Here is a 20,858-nt window from a genome sequence, read left to right on the forward strand (position 1 = left end):
ATAAGGAACTTAACAGCTAAAGGATTTTGTTGGCAGGTCTCTCCGAAAATGTTCAGTGGATGAAGTGGCCATCTTGGGCTGGATCTTATGGAGATATACTGTTAGGACAGATGGAGGGTGGAAGTGATTCAGGATCGTGCCAATTAGTAATGCTGGATATTCGGTTTCTAGTTACTGAAGAGTTAATTAGTTAAGAGAGTTTCATTTCGAAAGTACTCCTATTTTTGTATTTCCACATATGACATGGTTACCGAGTGAAATGTTGCCTGGACAGACATTCGTCATAACAGCATGCAGAAGAGTACTTCACCGTATCCTTCTCATTAGCGTGTGCCGGCGTATAGTAGGCTACTGAGCGCCACATGCAAATTACAGGGAATAAATTGGACGTAAAACTTACTTTGGTGTCCTGAGAAAAAATAAAATTTGCGTGACGTTGCTTGTTGAACTCTTCATGCGTGTTAAGTTTTAAGTCAATAAACTCTTGAATCTCTTTTATGGTTTGTCATGTTGGAATGCTGCTTATTGTCAGTTCCACATGTTTTATGGGGCACGCGGTAGTGTGTTTAGTTGAGGCATTATGCTATAAGCCAGAAGATCGCGGGTTCGAGTCCCGATGATGTGGATATTTTCAATTGACCTAATCCTTCCAGCCGCACTATGGCCCTGGGTTCGACTCAGCTTCTAACAGAAATGAGTACCAGGGATTTTCCTGGGGGGTAAAGGGCGGCGGACCCCTGAGGTGGACCACTTTCTGTGAGCCGGCTGTCTAGAGAAAATGTGGGAGCCTTGACGTCTCACAGCCCTATGGGTCTATACGGACTGCTACAGGGATAGCTTTACCTTTTACCTTTATGGTGAAAGATGTGAAGATAACGAACTTGACTCATTTTATGACCTTATGCCACAATTGCATAAAGAAATGGTTTTCAGATTGTGTTTCACTAACTCCTGGAGGCACGCTAAATAATTTGAGACGTTTGTTGTCACGAAATGTGGAGTGGTATTTCTTTGCGCACGTACATAAAAATATATGGTTTGAAGACGTAAGAATGTAATAAGGGCAACGACTCCTTTAATTCTTTCAGATTAACTATACTAATCATTTATTATTATTATTATTATTATTATTATAAATATTATTATTATTATTGGAGGGGTGGATTTCCCCATGCACCGCGACTAAGAGTCTGTTGTACGTCCCCCTTTGATATTCTACCAGTCGCCATAACCTGCCGGTACTGGTGCTCGCTATCAGCCCCATTCAGCCAGCGAAGCCGGCAGCGGTTCCCGATACTTCCCCATCTACCGGAGGCATTGGAAAATACTTGGGCCGGAAACTTTGCCTAATTTTGCTCAGAGGTCTCCTAGAGACATGAGGATCTTTTACGTGCCGTAAATCTACGACACGGGACCCACGGCCTAAAGTCCCTCCAGGAGTACTTGTTCCCTAAATTTTCCCGCCCTTAAAAATTCCACGACCTCCGCCGGGTTTGAACCCGCGTACCTTGAATCATGAGGTGGGAACGTTACCCCTAGACTACGGAGGCCGCTAATTATACTAATTATATATTATGATCACGAAATGCATAAAATGAGGGATAATCGGTGGACCATGCCGTCTGCCCGTACGTCTCTACATTTAGTTTAAGGAACTAACCAACACATTCAGCTTCATGCAGTACAATATTGCGGGAATAAGTTAAATGTTTAGGCTGAACTTTATTTCGATCAGTGTCAGGCTTCTACAACGGCTGCCTCACGTGGAATCCAAGCTCAGATTTATCGCTTTCGTATAGAATAGCAAGAGGCGGGAGAGCGACGCATCTAGATGGTAATACACTGCAATACCGGCTGCTCTACTGCTATACTCTACTCTACGTTTCCGAGGAACGTATCGCCTCCATCTTCAGGTTAGAAAAAAAAGAAGAAAATCCGCGAGCGAGGAACTAGCGTAGGAAGGTACAGCTGCTCAAGCTGGTGAGAGAAGATGGAGGAGATACGTTCCTCCGAAACGTCGTTTAACACAATATCTACACGACGCCACTTCTCAGAAGAAAACTTTCTTCATAGTCACTGCCGTGAAAACCTCAAATCTATCTTAAATTATATGGATAGGCCTGTCGAAAGTAACAGCTCATAAGACACTATAGACTGTCCTTATTCCTGGATGAAACACGAATCTCTTACGTCTACGTCACAAATATGGCTACGCGGAGAAAGCGCTATTTTTTCTTCGCCGATGTTAGGGCAGTGGTTTCCGCTACGAGACCACAACACTGGTTGACCATCGCGTAATTGTCGTTCTGGGACTTGGGAAACGCACACCGCTGGGTACGATAAAAGTAGAAATCATTAGGTGTTGTGGCGAGACATCCACCAGAAACAAGCCTGCCAACATTTTCAAACGAGATCTGTGGCAGATCTAATGACTAATGCATAGATCTGGCGGTTTCTCCCAGCAGCGCAGCGGGGAGACTGTCTTCTCTTCAGTGTATTACGTATAAATATTCAAAGCACTAATACTATAAGAGACATAAACACCAGGAAGAAAAACACAGGAACGCCATTACAAACGAGTAAGGAGGTTAGTCTAAAAATGAATGGTGAGAAAATGTTCAATTTCATCGCCAGAGCGAAGGGGAATCTACTCGTAATAATATCAGGGTGTATAATGCTCCTAAATAGTTAGAAACTATGGCAAAGCTGAAATACTTGTGAAAGGCAACAAGAAATAAAAATAGTATTCACTACAGGCTTAGAGCTGCTTTGTTTCAGAAAATGCTTGCTGTTATTCGGTTCACAAGGTTTTGTTGTCCAATCTAAAGACTTTAATGGACAAAATACTAACGTATTTTGTCAGTTATTTCATAGGAGTGTAAGAAAGAGGCTTGTCATGTCAGAGGAAGAAAAAGAGACAGAGGACATTTGAGAAGAGTGTACTGAGGAGAATTTTTGAGTGTTAGGGACTGGGTGGCAGCAAGATGGATACGGTCCAGTCGGGCGCACTTCACAATACAGAAATTAGCTTTGGGTTCTATAAAGGTTAGAAATGTCTTGAGTAGCTGATATCTCAAGGTTGAATCTATTCCATGGAGTTAACGGCATAATAACCCTCAGAGAGAAACCTCAGGTTCGGTGCTCATGTCGAAACCGGCTCTGGGGCTTGTCCGACTTCAGCCGGAGCGTGAAGCTTGCCACACTCCCCACACTTCCCACCGAATGCGATGAAATGAGTCAACTTCAGTTACAATTAGCTTTGTGAACTTGGAAAATCCATGTCTTGTGCTACTGCTCGTAATATGTGATAAAGATCACCAAATATTGGGATTATCAAAGAAGTTAAACCAGCTTAAGCATAAACATCAAGAACTTTATCACCAAATAGGTTGATATAGCAGTAACTCATAAATTTTGTATTTCGGTCATTCCCAGTTCGAATCTTGGCCCTGGCTTTCGTTATCTTGATTAACGGTTTCGTAATTTTCCTCAATACTTATAGGCAAATGCTTGGATAGTAATTTAATAGGCCATGTTCGCGTCCTCCCAAATTCCTTACAATGCATCGTTTATCCCACGATTTGACGTCATAATCTGAGAGACCGAGAGCCTAGTAAGACAAATCACACTCAAGAATTTCTGGGAAGAAGTAATTGCCTACTTTATGTCTGACGGTCAAGTAAATTACTGCTGGCCCTAGTCAGTAATGTAATGTTTGATTCCGAGTCCCGAGGACTCATGTCCATATTTTGTTCTCTCACGAGTCCGCCTATTTTCCTTTCAATGCGTATTCTACATCTCATATGGCACTGTTCGCACAGAAAACACCGCGCCCAAGAGTTCTTATATTTTTATCTGTGTATTTGTTACGTCAGGAACGTGCATACCGAACCGTTGCCTGGAAACGTTTGTTTCTTCTTGCCCCATTACCCCAGGTTTAAGGCGTTGGGGGGGGATACACAAACAGCAGGGTGATCTAATACCCCTCCTTTTATATTTCCAAAATAAGGACAGTGGGCTAAATATACTTCCTCATAGCCTATTTATGTGAGCCAAAGGGATTGTGGATTTTCAAAGAGACACAGAGAGGTTCAGAGCAAAGAGGGAAATGAAGAAAGAAGGGGAAGGAAGAACAAGTATTACAAAATTCAATGATGGAGAAGCAATTCGATAGTTTAAATTTTAAGCATTCTAATGGCTTTTTTTTTTCGTAGATGACTCCGATTTTAGTAAGTTTGTGTATGAGTGATCCTGAAATTTATGTTTCCGACCCTTCACGATTTGGGATTAATTTCATCTTACTTTTAATTGCTTAATTCTATTTATAAGCGAATTTTCGACTTTATAATATTATGACAGCAGCTCAACATTAAAACTAAGCTAATGAATTGGCTTATTGGCAGAAAATCTCAATTATCTCTTGAAAACAAATTAACCATCTATAAAGTCATACTAAAACCCATATGGACGTATGGGATCGAATAGTGGGGACGTGCTAAACCATCTAACACTAAAATACTACAGACATACCAATCAAAAGCTTTAAGAATTATGACAAATATTTCAGGGTATGTTTCTAACCAAACCTTGCATGACGACCTAAAAATACCATTTGTTAGGGAAGTAATAAATTCCCAGGCCAACTTGTACAGAAATACGAATATGAATCATACAAATGAACTGATTGCTGCTCTCACCAGTGAACCAACCGTTGCAAGAAGGCTCAAAAGACAGTGGCCCGAAGACTTACGTAAGTAACCTAAAGTGAACTGGCATTGGCCGGCAGCACCTACATTGACTGTATCTACTACTAAATTTACTTAATATTCGTATTTTATAGAGTATATTGTAAATAAACAGGAAATAAAATAAAATAATATTATGATAGAAGACACGCAATTCCCCTCTTGGTCATGCTGCAACCAGCTTCACACACGGTTGCGAAAGATGGCCATGACATTTCGGACCGTGTACTTCTATTAAGGATTTTGTTATTTTGTGCAAATTATGGAACTCAGACGGCGATGTAAGTTCCGAAAGAGAATCAGCATCGAAGTTGATCAACTTCAATGTTTCGGCCGGATGGATTATTCCGTTCCCATTAGAACACCTTTAGGTAAATCAGCATTTCTTTACGTCTTTAAAAAATTTTCTCTCGTACATCAAATTCTTAATTGTCTTCAGTTTTTTTCAATATGTTCCCACTATTTACTTCTGTACTCTAAAATCACATGTTTCAGTTTATTAATCTACCATCCTTCTCATACGCAGTATCTTGAATTATATTTCGATCTTGGAATTTAAATTCAGCTCCCAGTTACAAAAAAATCCATTCAGCAGCCTTCAGTTATATTCTGTTATTATCTGGACATCTGATCTAAGTGAAAGACCAGTCTATTATTCTCGAACCTTTTTACATGAAGCTCCCCTTTGCTTTTCACTAGTTCCTCGTGCCTCCAATTTTTATTGTGATAATTGTCAAAGTCAAAGTCAAAGTCATATTGTGACTGACGGTCAGTCAGTCAGTAAGTCATGGGGCTCGACACCAAGGCTTACTGACTGACTGATAATTGTAACTTCCTCAACCGTATTTATATCACTGTTGACGATCAATATGCTCGGAATTAGGGGAATATAAAGAGTGAGAATAAAAAATAAAAATTTGAAATTACACTCATGCCCTTTGTTTGGAGAGGAATAATGCCTACAAATTCTCAAATATAGTCACATTATTTGTTTATATCTGCACTAACACTTCTCACGGGCGATTAAATGCAACTGCAAATAATTATTTAAGCTGAATTTGGCGTTAAAACGCGGTTTCCCCATGGCTTCACCGTCCCTGGAACCCCTTCATGCCCCCCAGGGGTGTAAGGCTTGCGTCTTTAGTTTGGGAGCCACTGCCTGAAAGGATGTAAGCATACTTTCGCTACAGACGGAAACTGTAAGCTTTAGAGTACCGTTACAGGTCTATATCCAATTCTGCTAAGAACAAACTCACTGACAATTCCAATTTTCAAGTGAGGTGTGTTGTGTCAACAACAAGAACAGTTTGTCTAGAGTACTTTACCTTATTCCCTTCGCGAGAGCAACGTCACCGTGACGCCAGCTGACGAAGTCGCCTGGCTCCTCCACTTGGGTCGCGATGCACGTGAGTTCCACAGCACTGCCTGCCTTGTAGTACCTCTCCGACACCTCGTGGTTGTTCTCGTCCATGATCACCACTTCCGGGGCTGGAACACACACAGTGTCGCATTGCACGGAGCCTGCGTACAGAAGAGCACTGACGGAACTGTTCAATGCACGGGCCGAGTGTTCAGCAAACAAACTGCAAGATTTTTTGGGGTTTGAGACTCTTACAGCAGTCACTATACCTTGGAGATGTGACGCCGTGCAGTTCTGCAGAACACTATTGAGGAACGCATTACCTCAATCTTCAGAGTCTTAGAGTAAGGAATAAAAGAGTAAACAGCGAACGGGGTGAGCCGTATAAGGCAGATCACAACAAATTAAAATAAGGTCATGACTGTCAAGGTACTCGAACCCAGGCATTGCTGCTTGATGTGCCAGCAGGTAACTACTGCATTACTAGATTTGAAATTCTCACAGAGATAACTCTGAACAGTATTGTCTTCTGGGATTTAAGGCCGTGTATTTCTATGATGACCGGACGTTTCGGAGAGAAAGTCGTCTACACCATCAAGGTCAAGTAAGAAACCAAAGCATGTGAGTGGAAAACTGAGTTCAGCTCAGAAGACATACTCTTCGCATGTCTCTGCTCTCCTCTCTCGGAGAGGGGCGATATCTCCCCTCTTGTCCCACACCCAGTAATGTGAACTGGTTCTCTGAGGGTTCCTTTCGTGACTGATTCTGAGCCAGGTAATGCGCGCGCAGCTAGCACTGATTGCTCTTTGCTTCTTGCTGGCTGCTTGCTTGATTTACTCCTGGATCCTGAAGATGGAGGCAGTTATGCTCATCCGAAATTTCAGTAAACTTATAACAGAGTACATGTCTTCACATCCCAGAAGATACACTTTTCAAATTTGAATGCTGTTCAACATTTAGATCAAATTCTGCACAAGAACTAAAGGAATGCACTTCACTGATCACTCCCTTAACAAGCAATTTCCCCATCACTCTGAGGTCGAACCAACAGTAACCTCATTTCACAAAGGTCATTCGTGAAGCCGGATACGTTTCGGCCATATATGATCATCTGCTGGAGTACCCATGAAAGGAAAATTAGAGCAGACTCACATCTGTGACTTTAGAAATCAGCAGAATCAGTCCAACAACATGAACACATAGACATACCACTTAAAATATGCAGCATGACAGGGTTAAGAAGACGTAACATAAGATTTGAGTAATCCTGTTTTCATATTGCAGTATCTTCCGTAAAGCGCCATACAAACTTTGCATTCAAATTTCACCGGCTTGTATTATGCTTTATATGTCTCACTCAATATGAAACTACAATAGTTTAACTGAAAAGAAGTGGGTAAATATATGAACCTTGTGCAATCCAATTACAGCGGACCTCCTGTTTTACACGTCTGCATCTGGATGTCTGATATATTTCAAACACCTTCAAAGCATTTGCATCTGCCTAACGCAACAATAATGTTAAAGGTAGAGCTATCCCTGTAACAGGCCGTGGAGGCCCATAGGGCTGTGAGAGGTCAAGGCTGCCACATTTTCTAGACAATCGGCTCACAGATGACGGTGAGATTGTCAGCCTTATGCTTCGGCCGACCTTTACCCCCCCCCATGAAGATTCCTGGTACTCATTTCAGTTAGAGGATTAGTCGACCCTAGGGCCACAGTACGGCTGGAAGAGACAGGTCAATTGAAAAATCCAGTGACCTCATCGGGAATGGTACCCGCGGTCATGCAGCTTGTAGCATAGTGCCTCAACCAACTACGCTACCGCGTGCCCCCTGACAGAAGAGTTACACTGCTTAATCCAAATAGCAACCATTTAGAATTTATGTTTATATTATTGCAGGTGTTTTATAACCAGACCTTCCTTCATTATAATCCCTTCGCATGTTACAACAGGACAGACCCTATCTAAATCTGCTGTTTTACCAAGCTCCAGGTATCACATGGGTAAACGAACAGGTGTTTGACTGGTATCAACACAATGGATTACAAATCCAAACTAAATTATACATGCGAAATTGTGATTAAACTGGAACAAAATTATGTAATATCAACAGCACCGTAACATAATCAAGCTATAAGTCAACCTCCAAAGAAGAATTAGATTAAGAAGTACACCAGGGGCTCAGTGGTACAGAGAAAATAATCTGAGATGTGTTTGGGAAGTTTCCGGTTGCCTTGCCTACGGAGGCGAATATCGGGACAGTACCGTCAAATAGGCCACACCGCTTCCTTTTGAATCTTCTCCTTCTAACAGTCATCTTTTTAGGCACTTCCGCCATATTTTCCTTATGTAAGACATAAGAAGAAGTAAACATGTTTAATACCTTAAAAGCATAATATCCATTTCATAATCTCATTGTAAGTCGCAACTCTTTTCTTGAGTAAAACCCTAATCGATTTTGTATATGTTCTTCACACAAAATGTATGTACTTGTTTCATACTTGTGTTATTGCTCAAGGTGTTGTTATAAGGATATCCACATATTCCTGTTCCAAAACCACTGGAAGTATTTCGATTAAATTTGGTATTGGGAGTATAATTAGAATGATCAAGTCAAGGAGGATGAGGTGGACAGTGCATGTAGCACGAGTTGGGGCGACGAGGAATGCGTATAGGATATTGGTGGGAAAGCCAGAAGGAAAGAGACCACTGGGAAGATCAAGGCGTAGGTGGATGGACAGTATTAGAATTAGTATTAGAATGGTCCTTAGAGAGATAGGGCGGGATGGCATGGATTGGATAGATCTGGCTCAGGATAGGGACCAGTGGAGAGCTCTTGTAAACACGGTAATGAATCTTCGGATTCCATAAAATGCTGGGAAATTCTTGAGTAGCTGCGGAATTGGCGGCTCCTCCAGAAGGGTTCAACTCCATGAGTAAGTAAGTAAGTAAGTAAATAAGAGTCTGTAATTGAACTTGTCAGGGCAAATATGCTTTTTGTTCATATAGGCCCAAAATAATTTTGAATATTTAAGAAGATCAAATTTTCTCCAAAACTGACAATATTACATAGAACTCGGAACTTTTTTTTTCAATGGCTCTTCCAGCCCTGGCCTCTTTTTCAGTTCCCTAATCATTTTTCACAGACGGGAGGACTCCTTGGACGAGTGATCAGCCCGTCGCAAAATCTCTACGTAAACTGAGGACAACACAAACAGAATAAATGCATACACACACAAACATACATGCCTTGAGTGAGATTCGAACCTAAGATTCCAGCTTCCCAGCGAGCGTAGACGGCGCGGCTACTGCTACCGGCAAAACTCGAACTACATATGTAAAATATATATGATCTATTTTTTGAATTTGGAGTATTTTTCAACTGGAGTAATTTAAGCGGAATCCAACACAGCTTTGTCAAAAGAATTGTTTGCTATTTTAGGTTACGAAATGTTACTTAATATTTATAGCAGAAGGATTCAGGAGAACCTGCATGCGATAAAGGAAACAAAGAAAAATATTTTCAGTTGTAAAAATACACGTATTAACCACAAAGATATTTAAATTTGCTAACATGTTACTTAAAATCATGTTCATTGCAGTAGATATTTTTTTAAAATTAGAGATCTCACGGCTCTGGCTGTGAAGGTAGCAATATTGATTTCCTTTTTTTGTTACCATTGGACTGAATTTGTGAAATACGCTGTAAATTGGGGGGGGGATAATTTTCATTCCTGTTTCCATGAAGATCGGGTAGTAATTCAAAGTTACTATATTGTTCCCCGAAAACAAGGCTATAAACAATGTTAATCGCAGACAATTCATGTAAAATTAGTCGCCGGCATTTTTCTCTTGTTCCGCAATATAATCACTATTCATTATCACCCTCGTGCACGTCATTAAGCGTCGTGTTCTGCCGTAGTTTTAACTCTGTGTCCTGGAGTTACATAACATGACATTATAAATTAGACTCAGAACAAAACCGCTACCAGAGTATCCACGGCAGAGGGGTGACTGCGAAATAAATTACATTTTATTTTAAGCGAAAATCCATAAATTAATAAATCAAGTTATTTGTCTGAAACTGAATCCCAGAAGGGAGATTATTAAATACAAAAGAGAATAATAACACGGATATAGCCTATTATTAGTGAATACAGCGTTGTACGCGTACGGACTTCATGGAGCTCAAATAAAACGCACATCGGTTCTCGCTGATATTTCCAGAAAAAGAACTCCACGATTTATGTGTCAGTAATATAACATCTGTGATTCGAATTCAGCATGGATTAGGCTTCAGGTCTGGACTCGGTTATTCGAAGAAGAAAGAAAAGAAGCCATAAGCCCTTCTGAGCATTCGCCACGAACGAGCCAGTTACCCTGATTGAAGTTTTTACGAACAATATAAGAACTGACGCGACTCGGAAAGCGGCAATTTCGTTTGTATCGTCTACCTCTTCTTCTACAATTTCACCTTGTCAGCCTCATCTCTCATCCCATATTTTGTTCCTCCTTTCAAATTTCCTTCTCCTCTTTTCTCTCTTCTTTATCTCCTATGTCTTTTAGTTTCCATGCCCTTATCTTCCGTCTTATTACTACTTTTTTATCATCATTTTCTCTCTTGTTACGCTTTTCTTCATTCGGTTTCATTTTCTTGCTCTTCAATTACTTCTTTACCTCCTAATTATGTTTTTCTTACTTTTTACCGTTCTTTTTCGTCAGTATTCTTGCACTAGAAATTGTGGGTTCAGACTCTGGAAGACTTTACGTGCTTCTCGCATTGGCTTCCGTTCTCCTCCTAACAGCTTTCGACTTTAAAATACAACATCATTAATACAGCACAGAAGAAGTATAACGTGGCCTATTTCGTAGCTTCTTCTCCACACCTCACAGTTAAAAGCTGGCAGCTATTCAGTTAGAATTCAGTTCCTAACTTCCAATTCAAGATCGTAAAAATTGTGACACGTTTCATATAACACAGTTTTGTTGACACTCCCCCATACGCCTTCATGGAATAGTGCTTAATTAGTTAAGCACACGGACGACTTCACCTCTACAACGAAGCTCGAGCATAACGAAATTTGACGCTGCTCACAATTAGCGCATATCTCTATAGGAAACTTCAGTTTAATCAGATCGCAATGGCATTTAAAAGTTAACAGCGAATACAACAGAACTGAGAGCATTGCTCCTGTATTTCAGCGCATATACTTTTGATTATTATTATTTTTCTCATGGAGCTCAGCCTTTCTTGAGGAGCCGCCAAATCTGCAGCTACTCAAGAATTTACCAGCATTTTATGGAACCTGAAGGTTCATTATAGTGTTCACAAGAGTCCTGCACTGGTCCCTATTCTGAGCCAGATCAATCCAATCCATCCAATCCCATCTTATCTCTCTAAGATGAATTTTAATGTTGTCCACCCACCTACGTCTTAGTCTTCGCAGTGGTCTCCTTCCTTTTGGCTTTCCCACCAATATCCTATATGCATTCCTCTTCTCCGCCATTCGTGCTACATGTCCAGTCCACCTCATACTCCTTCACTTGATCATTATAATTATACTTGGAGAAGAACGCAAGTTATGATGCTCCTCATTATGCAGTTTTCTCCAACCTCCTGTCACTTCATCTCTCTTCGGTCCAAATATTCTCCTCAACACCCTGTTCTCAAACACCCTCAGTCTATGTTCCTCCCTTAATGTCAGAGATGAGGGCCGCGCCATAGCTCAAGCGGTTAGTCGCTAGCTTCCCACCGCAGCGGCCCGGGTTCGATCCCGCGTCTGGTCAAGTAGGATTTGTGGTGGACAAAGTGGCGCTGGGATAGGTTTTCTCCGACTACTTCGGTTTCCCCTGCCAATCTTCATTCCACCAATTGCTCCACAATCACCTTCACCTATCGTCTGGGGCTGGTACAATAGGCCAGAAGTAGCCACAGTACAAGGGACTTAATCCCACCACACTAACAAAAAAAAGAACAAATAATAATATCAGAGATCAAGTTTTACACCCATACAGAATCACAGGCAAAATTATAGTTCTGTATATTGCAACTTATATACATACGAGGTACTTGCTGGAATTATATGTGGCTGTTTCAAAAGTGCAAATAAATGGAGCAGAAAATATGAACTGACAGAAATGCTATGTCTAAGGAACATCAGACAGGTGCCCTGCTACAAACGTTTAAGAAAGCAGACCTATATCTGGGTCAAATGCAGAATCAGAATTTCCATCTAATAATGGCCATAAAATGGCCACCCAGCATTCGTACGAGAGGGAACTCCATGAGGCTATTATGACTGCGTGTAGAATGGATGAGGTCGGACAGGAATGCGTACAACATTTTTGTGCAGAATGTTTTACGAAATATCTTTGTTGAAGTCAGAGAAGGAGATGTGGGGTAAAAATAAAACCTTATGCTTCTGAGGATGGGGGCTTAGTCAAATAGTCTCAGGACTGTGTATTATAGTGTATGTATTTATAATCGGCTTTGAATCTTCGGATCCATTTACCAAAGGCACAGATATGATTTTAAATACTTTATTTTTAGGGACACGCCATAAAGCGCCAATGTGTTCAGAAGATATTCATGGGAATGAACGTCTGAAGTTCTTGGAACTTTGAAATACAGAACATTTTGTAATTGGATGTAACAATATACACGTATAAGATGGTTATATGAATTTTCTGACCTTGGCTACCTCCTACACTCAGATGTTCTGTAACCGTCCCACTGCTATGCAACTTAATTTAATGTAATCAACTTTATTAATTTGAAGGCTTAATTGTTCAAAATTAAATGCAGTGAACAAGGGAAGTGAGACATAGGTCAATTCTTGTATGTAAGAGTAAGCGTCTTCTCACGCTTACAACAAGAAACAGGAAGACACCCGTCAAAGGTTTATTAGTGGACAGTTGCGTTGGTGAATGGTTAAAGAAATCTTTTGTAAATTCAATACTTGGCAGTTTGTGCATGCCATAACTTAAAAAGAGTGAACTTTTTAGGGCCCAAGCGACGCATAAGCATTTGTCACTTTCTGACAGAAATACGTTGGAGTCAAAAATCCTTAAACGCTCGTAAGCTTTAAACGGAGTGGAGGAATATGTAATTAAGATAATCCTATTTTTCAAAAATAGCCACTCACTAAAATTTAAGGGTGTGACAGGGCAGTGACGCTGGTGAATGCGAGGATTGAATGTCAGAGGAAGCGTCATGTTTTAGCGTCATTCGGAAACCGGGGGTCGTCAGAATCAGACGTAAAAAGTCGCAAAGCTGCACTCGTAAGAACCAGACCTAAAAAAAAAGTCGGAAAGGTGGACTCGTAAGAATTAGACGTAAAAAGTCGGAAACCGGGGGTTGAAAAGATCAGACGCAAAATTTTACACATAGGGCTCCGAAGCAGTTAGACATAAAAGTTACTGATATTGAAGTTGTATCAAGAAGTGGCTAAACAAGTGTTCAACAATAATAATTCGTCTAAACTTGATATGTGCTTGTGTAGTTGGTGTTCATTTATTTCTTCTCTGAGCTGTGGCCCGTTCAAGGCTCTGAGATAAAGAGACCCTCAGCCCTACCCAATCAACAAACCTCACCTCCTTAAAAATAACCCTGAGATACATTTAGCACAAGAAAGAAGAACCTACAAGTGGCGACCAGCGTGAGTGGAAGAAGAGGAAGAAGGTAGGAGGTAAAGAGAAAAGGGCGGTAAGAGTTCGATTCAGCAATTATAGCATGGCAAATTTCAGAGACGCTAGTTTCAAAAGTAAATGGAAAAGTGGTAATAGCGACTAAATGAACTGTACGAAAACGTAAGGTTTTAGACAAAGTTCACACAATCACGGTGGAAATCGCTTGTATTAATTCGAGAGATAAGAATATTTTTATTGGGTCCCAGAGAGTCTGAAAGAGACATGACTGATAGCTTTTCATCTTTAGAACTGTTGTGGATAGCTATTTGGCTGCTCAAAGGAGAAATGATATATGCTGTTATTCGACTGAAAAATCTAGAAATGTAGGAATGACTGGCCACAAACCGGTTGTGGGTCTTATATACGATTTGTTGTTGTTGTTATTGTTGTTGATGTGTGTATGTCCGACACGTGTATTTCTTTATTGCTAGTGGGTGGGATTAAGTCCTTTGTACTGCGGCCACTTCTGGCCTATTGTACCAGCCCCAGCTGATAGGTGAGGGTGATTGTGGAGCGATTGGTGGAATGAAGATTGGCAGGGGAAACCGAAGTACTAGGAGAAAACCTGCCCCAGTGCCACTTTGTCCACCACAAATCTCACTTGACCAGACTCTGGATCGAACCCGGGCCGCCGCGGTGGGAAGGCAGCGACTAACCGCTTGAGCTATGGCGCGGCCCTATTACCCATGTGTACATATAAGCATGGAAGACGGATAGCTAGGTAGATCACCAAGTGTCAGATTATGAAAATCCTTAGTTACACAGCAGAACATTAAGCACTTACAAATATGAGTACGTTGTTCCTTTGTCCTTTTCACTTAAGGTTTTGAAGGTCTACGTTGGTAAGTTGTTTTTCAAAAAGGAGTTAAAATGTTGCAATTTCCCTAATCTCTGTTGCCTGCGTGGAGAACCAGATTATTGCTCTTGGTTAAAATGGGCATCGACCTTTCTCCTAAACGAAATAATGTCCTGCCTTAAGGCTGCTTCTTAGTACAGTTTTATTCAAAATAAATAACTCAGGATTACCCTTCGCACGTTGATCTGTCTCATTAGTCATTACAGTTCCCAGCTACGACGAACAAGATGTTATGTCCCCTTAGTACTGCTTCCTAGAAGGTCCTTATCACAAATAAATCAGGATACTCACATGAACGTTTATCTGTTATAACTGTCAACTGCAACTCCCTTGCATCTACTGTTCGACTATGTGAATCAATTAGAATTAAAATTTGTATTTCTTATTTGTTCCATGAGTCAGCACGCTTACATTAATTTCAGTGTTACTTAATCCATTCTGTACTCGATTTCATTACATAAGATTAAATGCCATATTCTTGTATGTTCGTAGATTTACAGGACAGTTCATTATATCCAATGTCGAAATTAAAAAAGAAATATGTACGTAAACTTGACTGCAGGTGTTGAATTCCACAGACATTTGAATTAAGAAGCACATTTGAAGCCAAAGAAAATGTTTCTGAACGAGATATCCTGTCACTACTGATCATTGCATTATAAAACATAAAGTTACCCGGTGGTACAAGTTCTTCTGAATGATAAAAATTTACAACTCATTTGTTAGAAAAGAAATGGCTCAGATAATTTATAGCCGTTTCGAAGTATTAGATTTATAGTGTAATTTAAAGTTATATGACTATACTATCTACAAAGTGTCGTTAAATAAGATAAGAGTAACAAAAGTTTCGAACCATCACTAAGTAACCTCGAGAGATGTGTTCTAGGACGCAGGGTTGCATGAAACACAAGCTAAACCTTCTTCGTGTCGCGCTCACCTTGTAATTATAATAAGTTTCGCACTAATTTCTCTTCACTAGAAGAGTTTATAATATTTCTAGGGCTTTTATAGAGAAGTTAGAAGTTACAAGCTACGCATTATTTAAAGCGTCCAATTTCAATTTAATACGGAATAGATAATATTTTAGTTGTTATTGTATGTTGTTTGTTTGTTAGTTACTGCAAAAGACAAACATTATGGACCGATACAAGAGCATTCTAAGCGGAATGTCTGAGTTTGACGGAAGAGTGGCGACAGGAAATAATGCGGAAAGTAAAACCCTGTGTCCGTGTATCAGACCAAGGAGAATGTTACGGAGAACACAAGTAAACCAACGGATGCCGTGGCATGGACAACAGTTCGTCTTAAGAGCGGATAAACCTTTCAACCTGTTTGGAGCAAACAAACAATTAAAGAGACGGAAGCATTTTGCAATATTCTGTCTGAACAGGAAGAGAAAGGAAATGCATCAAGCGTGAAATCCATAAACGTGATTAAGTTAATGCGAGTGGAGGCAGTAACCATTTTGTACGAGTAGCTGGGCTTACATCTTGGTAGATAGCGGAACAATAAGTGGAATGCTTGTGACAGGTTTGATAAGTTGTCTGCAGTAGAGTTATAATTTACTCCACCTAATTTGAATTCGGTGAATGTCCTACATATGATTCAGATCTTCTGAGTATATCATCAACAATCAGTCGTTCTCTCATATATGAGACAGCATGTTAAAAGGCCGTTCCTCTGCTTACAACAATGCTTATCCCGAACACAATGGGAGCTTGTTGTGGCACCAAGTCACTGACTTCGGTTGAAGTTTACCTTCGAAAATTCTCTTACAAATAACTGTGAGTTAGAATTTACATAATGAAAAAGAGAAGATGATTATGAAATCATACAGCACACTGTCTCGTATTATTCAGTACTAACACGCTTTGAAATACGTGAATGTGTTTTAAATTGTGACAGTCCTTCTGCTCGAAAGGAGAAATTTTGTTGTAAAAGGAAATGCTAATACAGAGAAAAATAGGAATCACCTTCTTGAAAATTTCTGTTTCGCCTTTTCAGTACAACGGTTTCCAGAGTATTGGTTGCAGCTGGAACTGAAGAGCTTCGGTATCCGTCAACAAGGAAACTGCTACCAGAAGTTGAGCTCAGCAGGTGGGGGAACGGCTTTCAGGCGTCACGTCACAATATCGTGGTACTGTCCTTATGTTTTTCTGGCTCTGAATCAAACGAGACTCTTCATGCTTTAATAAGAGAAGTATTTATGATCGTAAAAATAAATTATTATAGTAAGCAGGGACATTGCTCTTGTTATATGTAAACAATGGTGGCACAAGTCTTTAACAAGTGACAGTGTAGGTTATTGTCGACTGCTCTCGAATATATTTACTCAACATCGCGTAAATTTAAATTACAAGGAGAAGGTAACCACCTGAAAATGCAGCATTCAGAAGGGGTGGCATCCGTGTGCATTTTTAATACGTCAATAGATTTGAGATTACAAAGAGTCAAGCGGGTACATAACAGCTACCATTATAACGAAGACTGTCCGAGACAGCAACAGTATTGTCACTTCTAAGGGGATAGCGTGATTAATAATTCTGGGTTCTAGATTTCGTCAATGGATTTATTGTCTCTGTTACAATTACACTTGATTATAACAGCTCACACATTGGGCTCCTTAACGACGTCTGTCTCACGAACATTTCACTGCTGTCTCTACTTTGAGGCTGGCTTCTAGTCTTTAATTCACGTCAAAAGTTTACCAATATTTTATATGTTGAAGTTTGCATAATTTTTGGCCCCTCATATTTATATAGTAAAATATCAGATCATCATTGACAAAATATAATTCAAAACTAAAAGTAACTACTGCATTTTTTTCCGTTCATACGAACTGTCACATTTCTTTCACACTTTTCTTGAGGAGATGATCAGAGAAATGACAGCGCAAAACATTTCATCGTTAACAACTGTACTAGGGTGAGCATCACGACGCTGTACTCTTAGACCAGCAGATCCAGCTGCTACGATAACAATGCCCAATCACTGCAAAGTTACGCTTTGTGATGCAGTGCTGAAGTAGCTGTAAGCATCGTAAGATTTGTTGATGCATACCATGCAGAACATTTACGTTTTTGCAACTGTATGTGTAGATACAGACTGTCTGCTCTTTTGTGCTTGGTTGTTCACTCGTTTTCCTTTTACAGTCGCACATTTTATTTTGTTTTATGTCACAGTAACATTTACTGTCTTTGAAACTATTATTACAATAAACTGAGGCTGACTGGTCGCCTGTTTTGCAGTGGGCCGTACCCTCAGAATTGTCCCTGTACTTATGAACCACGACATCAAGGCATATGAGGGAGCTGAGGCATCCACTTATTCTAAACCTCGGTAGGGGAGCCGGGACAGCTAAGTCGGTACAGCGAATGGCTACATGTTGGATGACTGAGGCGTCGGAATTCTAGTCCCTGTAGAAGCAAGAATTTCTCCATGTCGTCCAGACCAGTTCTGAGAACCACTCAGCCTCCTATACAATGGATAGGGGGGGGCGGCTATTTACCTGGAGGTAAGGCGGCTGGGGCGTAAAGCTGACCACTCACTTCCAATTATAACCGAGATCAAGAAAACCTGGATCTATACATCCACCCCTCCCCCAAATAAGCCTTCATGATATAGTGTTTAATTAGTTAAGCACAGGGATACCTTTTACGTTTTGACTAGCTGGAGATGAGCAGTCAATTTCATGCCCCGATCGCTTTATCCTCAGGGGAACTCTCCCTCGATGCCCACTGGATAGGAGACTGGTTGTGCCCCAGGGAGATTTGAATGCTGTTGGGAGATCTCTTGGCGTTGTCGGGAATCGAACCGCGATTCCTCTGTTATGCAGCTGATAGCTTAGTCTCTACAGAGATGGCGTTACAGGGGATTCAGATTCGCACTACGAATCTTGAAGCAGAGCTTAGCGACGAGTCTATAGCAATACTAGGTACGAGTATTGTTTAGTGATTGTAATATCTCTTTCAGATCCAATCAAGTCTTTAGGAAGAGATCAGGTTCGCAGAACAATACTTTCAAACAACATAAGTATAGAGGTACGTAACAAGAAGGGCCCGGTTTGGTTTCTTTCCATCAATTAATTTCCCTTCTTTTTATCGTAAGTAACTGTCGTGTTGGTAGCCCGTCAGTCGGCAACAGCTTCCTTCCACATCCTCTCAAGTTGTTATTAAAAATAATCGTAACATTCGACGCTAGATTTTGTTTACAATATCGTAATAAACCATACATAATACTCGTAAGTAATAAATCTTTTTTCACCTACTTCGTTTCATGCACATTTTATTTGTCCGCCTTTACCTTCTTCTGACGCTCACCTTTCTCTCTTGTCTTTCTCCTCTTTACTGCCCCGACCCTAACATTTGTGCGTCTGAGCACTGTATCCGCGGATATTGCTGGCAGAAAGCGGTTCATCGAAAGGGATCAGAAACCCACTGCATGCAGCTCATCGATACAAATCTCATGTGGATGACCACAAAATCGACGCTGCGGTCTGATATCTGTAAAAATCCTGCTTCAGAGGGCTATCGTGGAATATTTATACAGAAGAATAAATACATAGTGTGACAATTAAGTTCCCGAAATGAGGCCACAAAAAAAAAACACAACAAAAAAGACAAAAAATATTTACTAATATCATCACTCAACATAGTCCCCGACCGCTTTCACACGTTTACGTCTCTCATACATCGAACCGAATGCCCGAGAAAGCGCTTCTTCCCGTATCGCCTTCAATTCTCTCGTCACAGTCTGCTGGATTGATGAAACAGCCTCGAATCTCGTCCATTTCATAGCAAATTTTTATTTATAGAATAGAAAAAGGCCAGCCGGTGCTAAACATGGGAAGTAGGCTGAATGGGATAACACGGAATCCATCGATTCGCCAAAAACTTGGAGACAAGGCCCGAAGAATGCGCCGGTGCATTGTCGTGCAGAAGATACCAGGACCCACTTTCCAGCAACTCAGGCCTAACGTGATGGACCCGAGTGAGCAATTTCTTAATAACAAATTCGTGATGAATGATACATTTAGCATCGAAAAATGCAGTCAACATTGTTTTCACATGCGATTTCTGAATTCTCACTTCCTGAGGTTTTTTGAACCATTTATGCCTTTCAAACACACCTGTTTTCTTTAAGTTTACACAAAACTTCATCGCTGTTCTTTGTTTCATTCTGAAACCTTCGACACAACGAAAAATCTAACTTCACCTAAACAATTGTAATCTTCATATGCATCACCCAAAGAAGTTGAAGCTTGCACATCATATACACATACTCTCTCTTTGACTAGTGTCGTTCATCCTCGATAGATGTCATTTGTAATATTACTATAACGGCGTCAGTTCGGGAACTTTCTTGTCACACTGAATATGTACTTCTGTTAACAGCATTTCAACTGGGTCTCTGACATTAAGGTAGGAATACAGATTGAGAGTGTTTGAGAGCAGGGTGCTGAGGAGAATATTTGGACCGAACAGAGATGAAGTGACGGGAGGTTGTAGAAAACTACATAATGAGGAACATCATAATTTTTACTCTTCCTCAAGTATAATTAGAATAGTCAAGGAGGATGGGGTGGGCAGGGCATGTAGCACTAATGGGACGGCATAAAGGATACTGGTGGGAAAGCTAGAAAGAGAGAGACCACTAGGAAGATCAAGATGTAGGTGGGTGGACACGGTGCCAAATCCCAGAAGACTGCTTTCTTCATAGTCACCGCCGTGAAAGCCTCAAATCTTACAATATTAAAATTAATCTTTGAGAGATATGATGGATGGTATGGACAGGACCGATCTGGCTCAGGATAGGGAGCAGTGGAGGGCTCTTGTGAACACGGTAATGAACCTTCGGGTTCCACAAAATGCTGGGAAATTCTTGAGTAGCTGCACAATTGCGGCTTCTCAAGAAGGACTCAGCTCCATGAGTGACTTAGTTAACAGGATTTATATCCTCTGAATACAAGCAGTCATAAAGTATAATTGAATTATATGAAGTAGCCATAACTAAGATCTAATTTTTGTAGTTGAAGAAGCTATTTGCATAATCCACGTTATTTTCAACGTAAGTTTTCATTTGGGGCGCATTTTGGGGTTGATTCTTGTGATTAACTGTAAATTTACACAAATAGTAATTAATTCCATGCAGTTTAGTCTCCCTGGAGAAGCCTACATTCTTTCGGTTAGGCAAGAGTTTTCTCAT

At 40.5% G+C, this 20,858-nt stretch overlaps 1 protein-coding gene across 1 annotated transcript in view; it reads right to left on the bottom strand.

Moving 5' to 3' along the window:
• Positions 1 to 20,858, bottom strand: part of LOC111862349 — a 426,180-nt gene that overhangs the window by 60,221 nt on the left and 345,101 nt on the right. Inside the window, exon 6 of the mRNA XM_023847658.2 lies at positions 6,071 to 6,233. Within this exon, the coding sequence (XP_023703426.1) occupies positions 6,071 to 6,233 (163 nt within the window). The remainder of the gene's footprint in view (positions 1 to 6,070; positions 6,234 to 20,858) is intronic.

Source organism: Cryptotermes secundus, unplaced genomic scaffold (assembly GCF_002891405.2).
Source record: "Cryptotermes secundus unplaced genomic scaffold, Csec_1.0 scaffold487, whole genome shotgun sequence".
Taxonomy (NCBI): Eukaryota; Metazoa; Arthropoda; class Insecta; order Blattodea; family Kalotermitidae; genus Cryptotermes; species Cryptotermes secundus.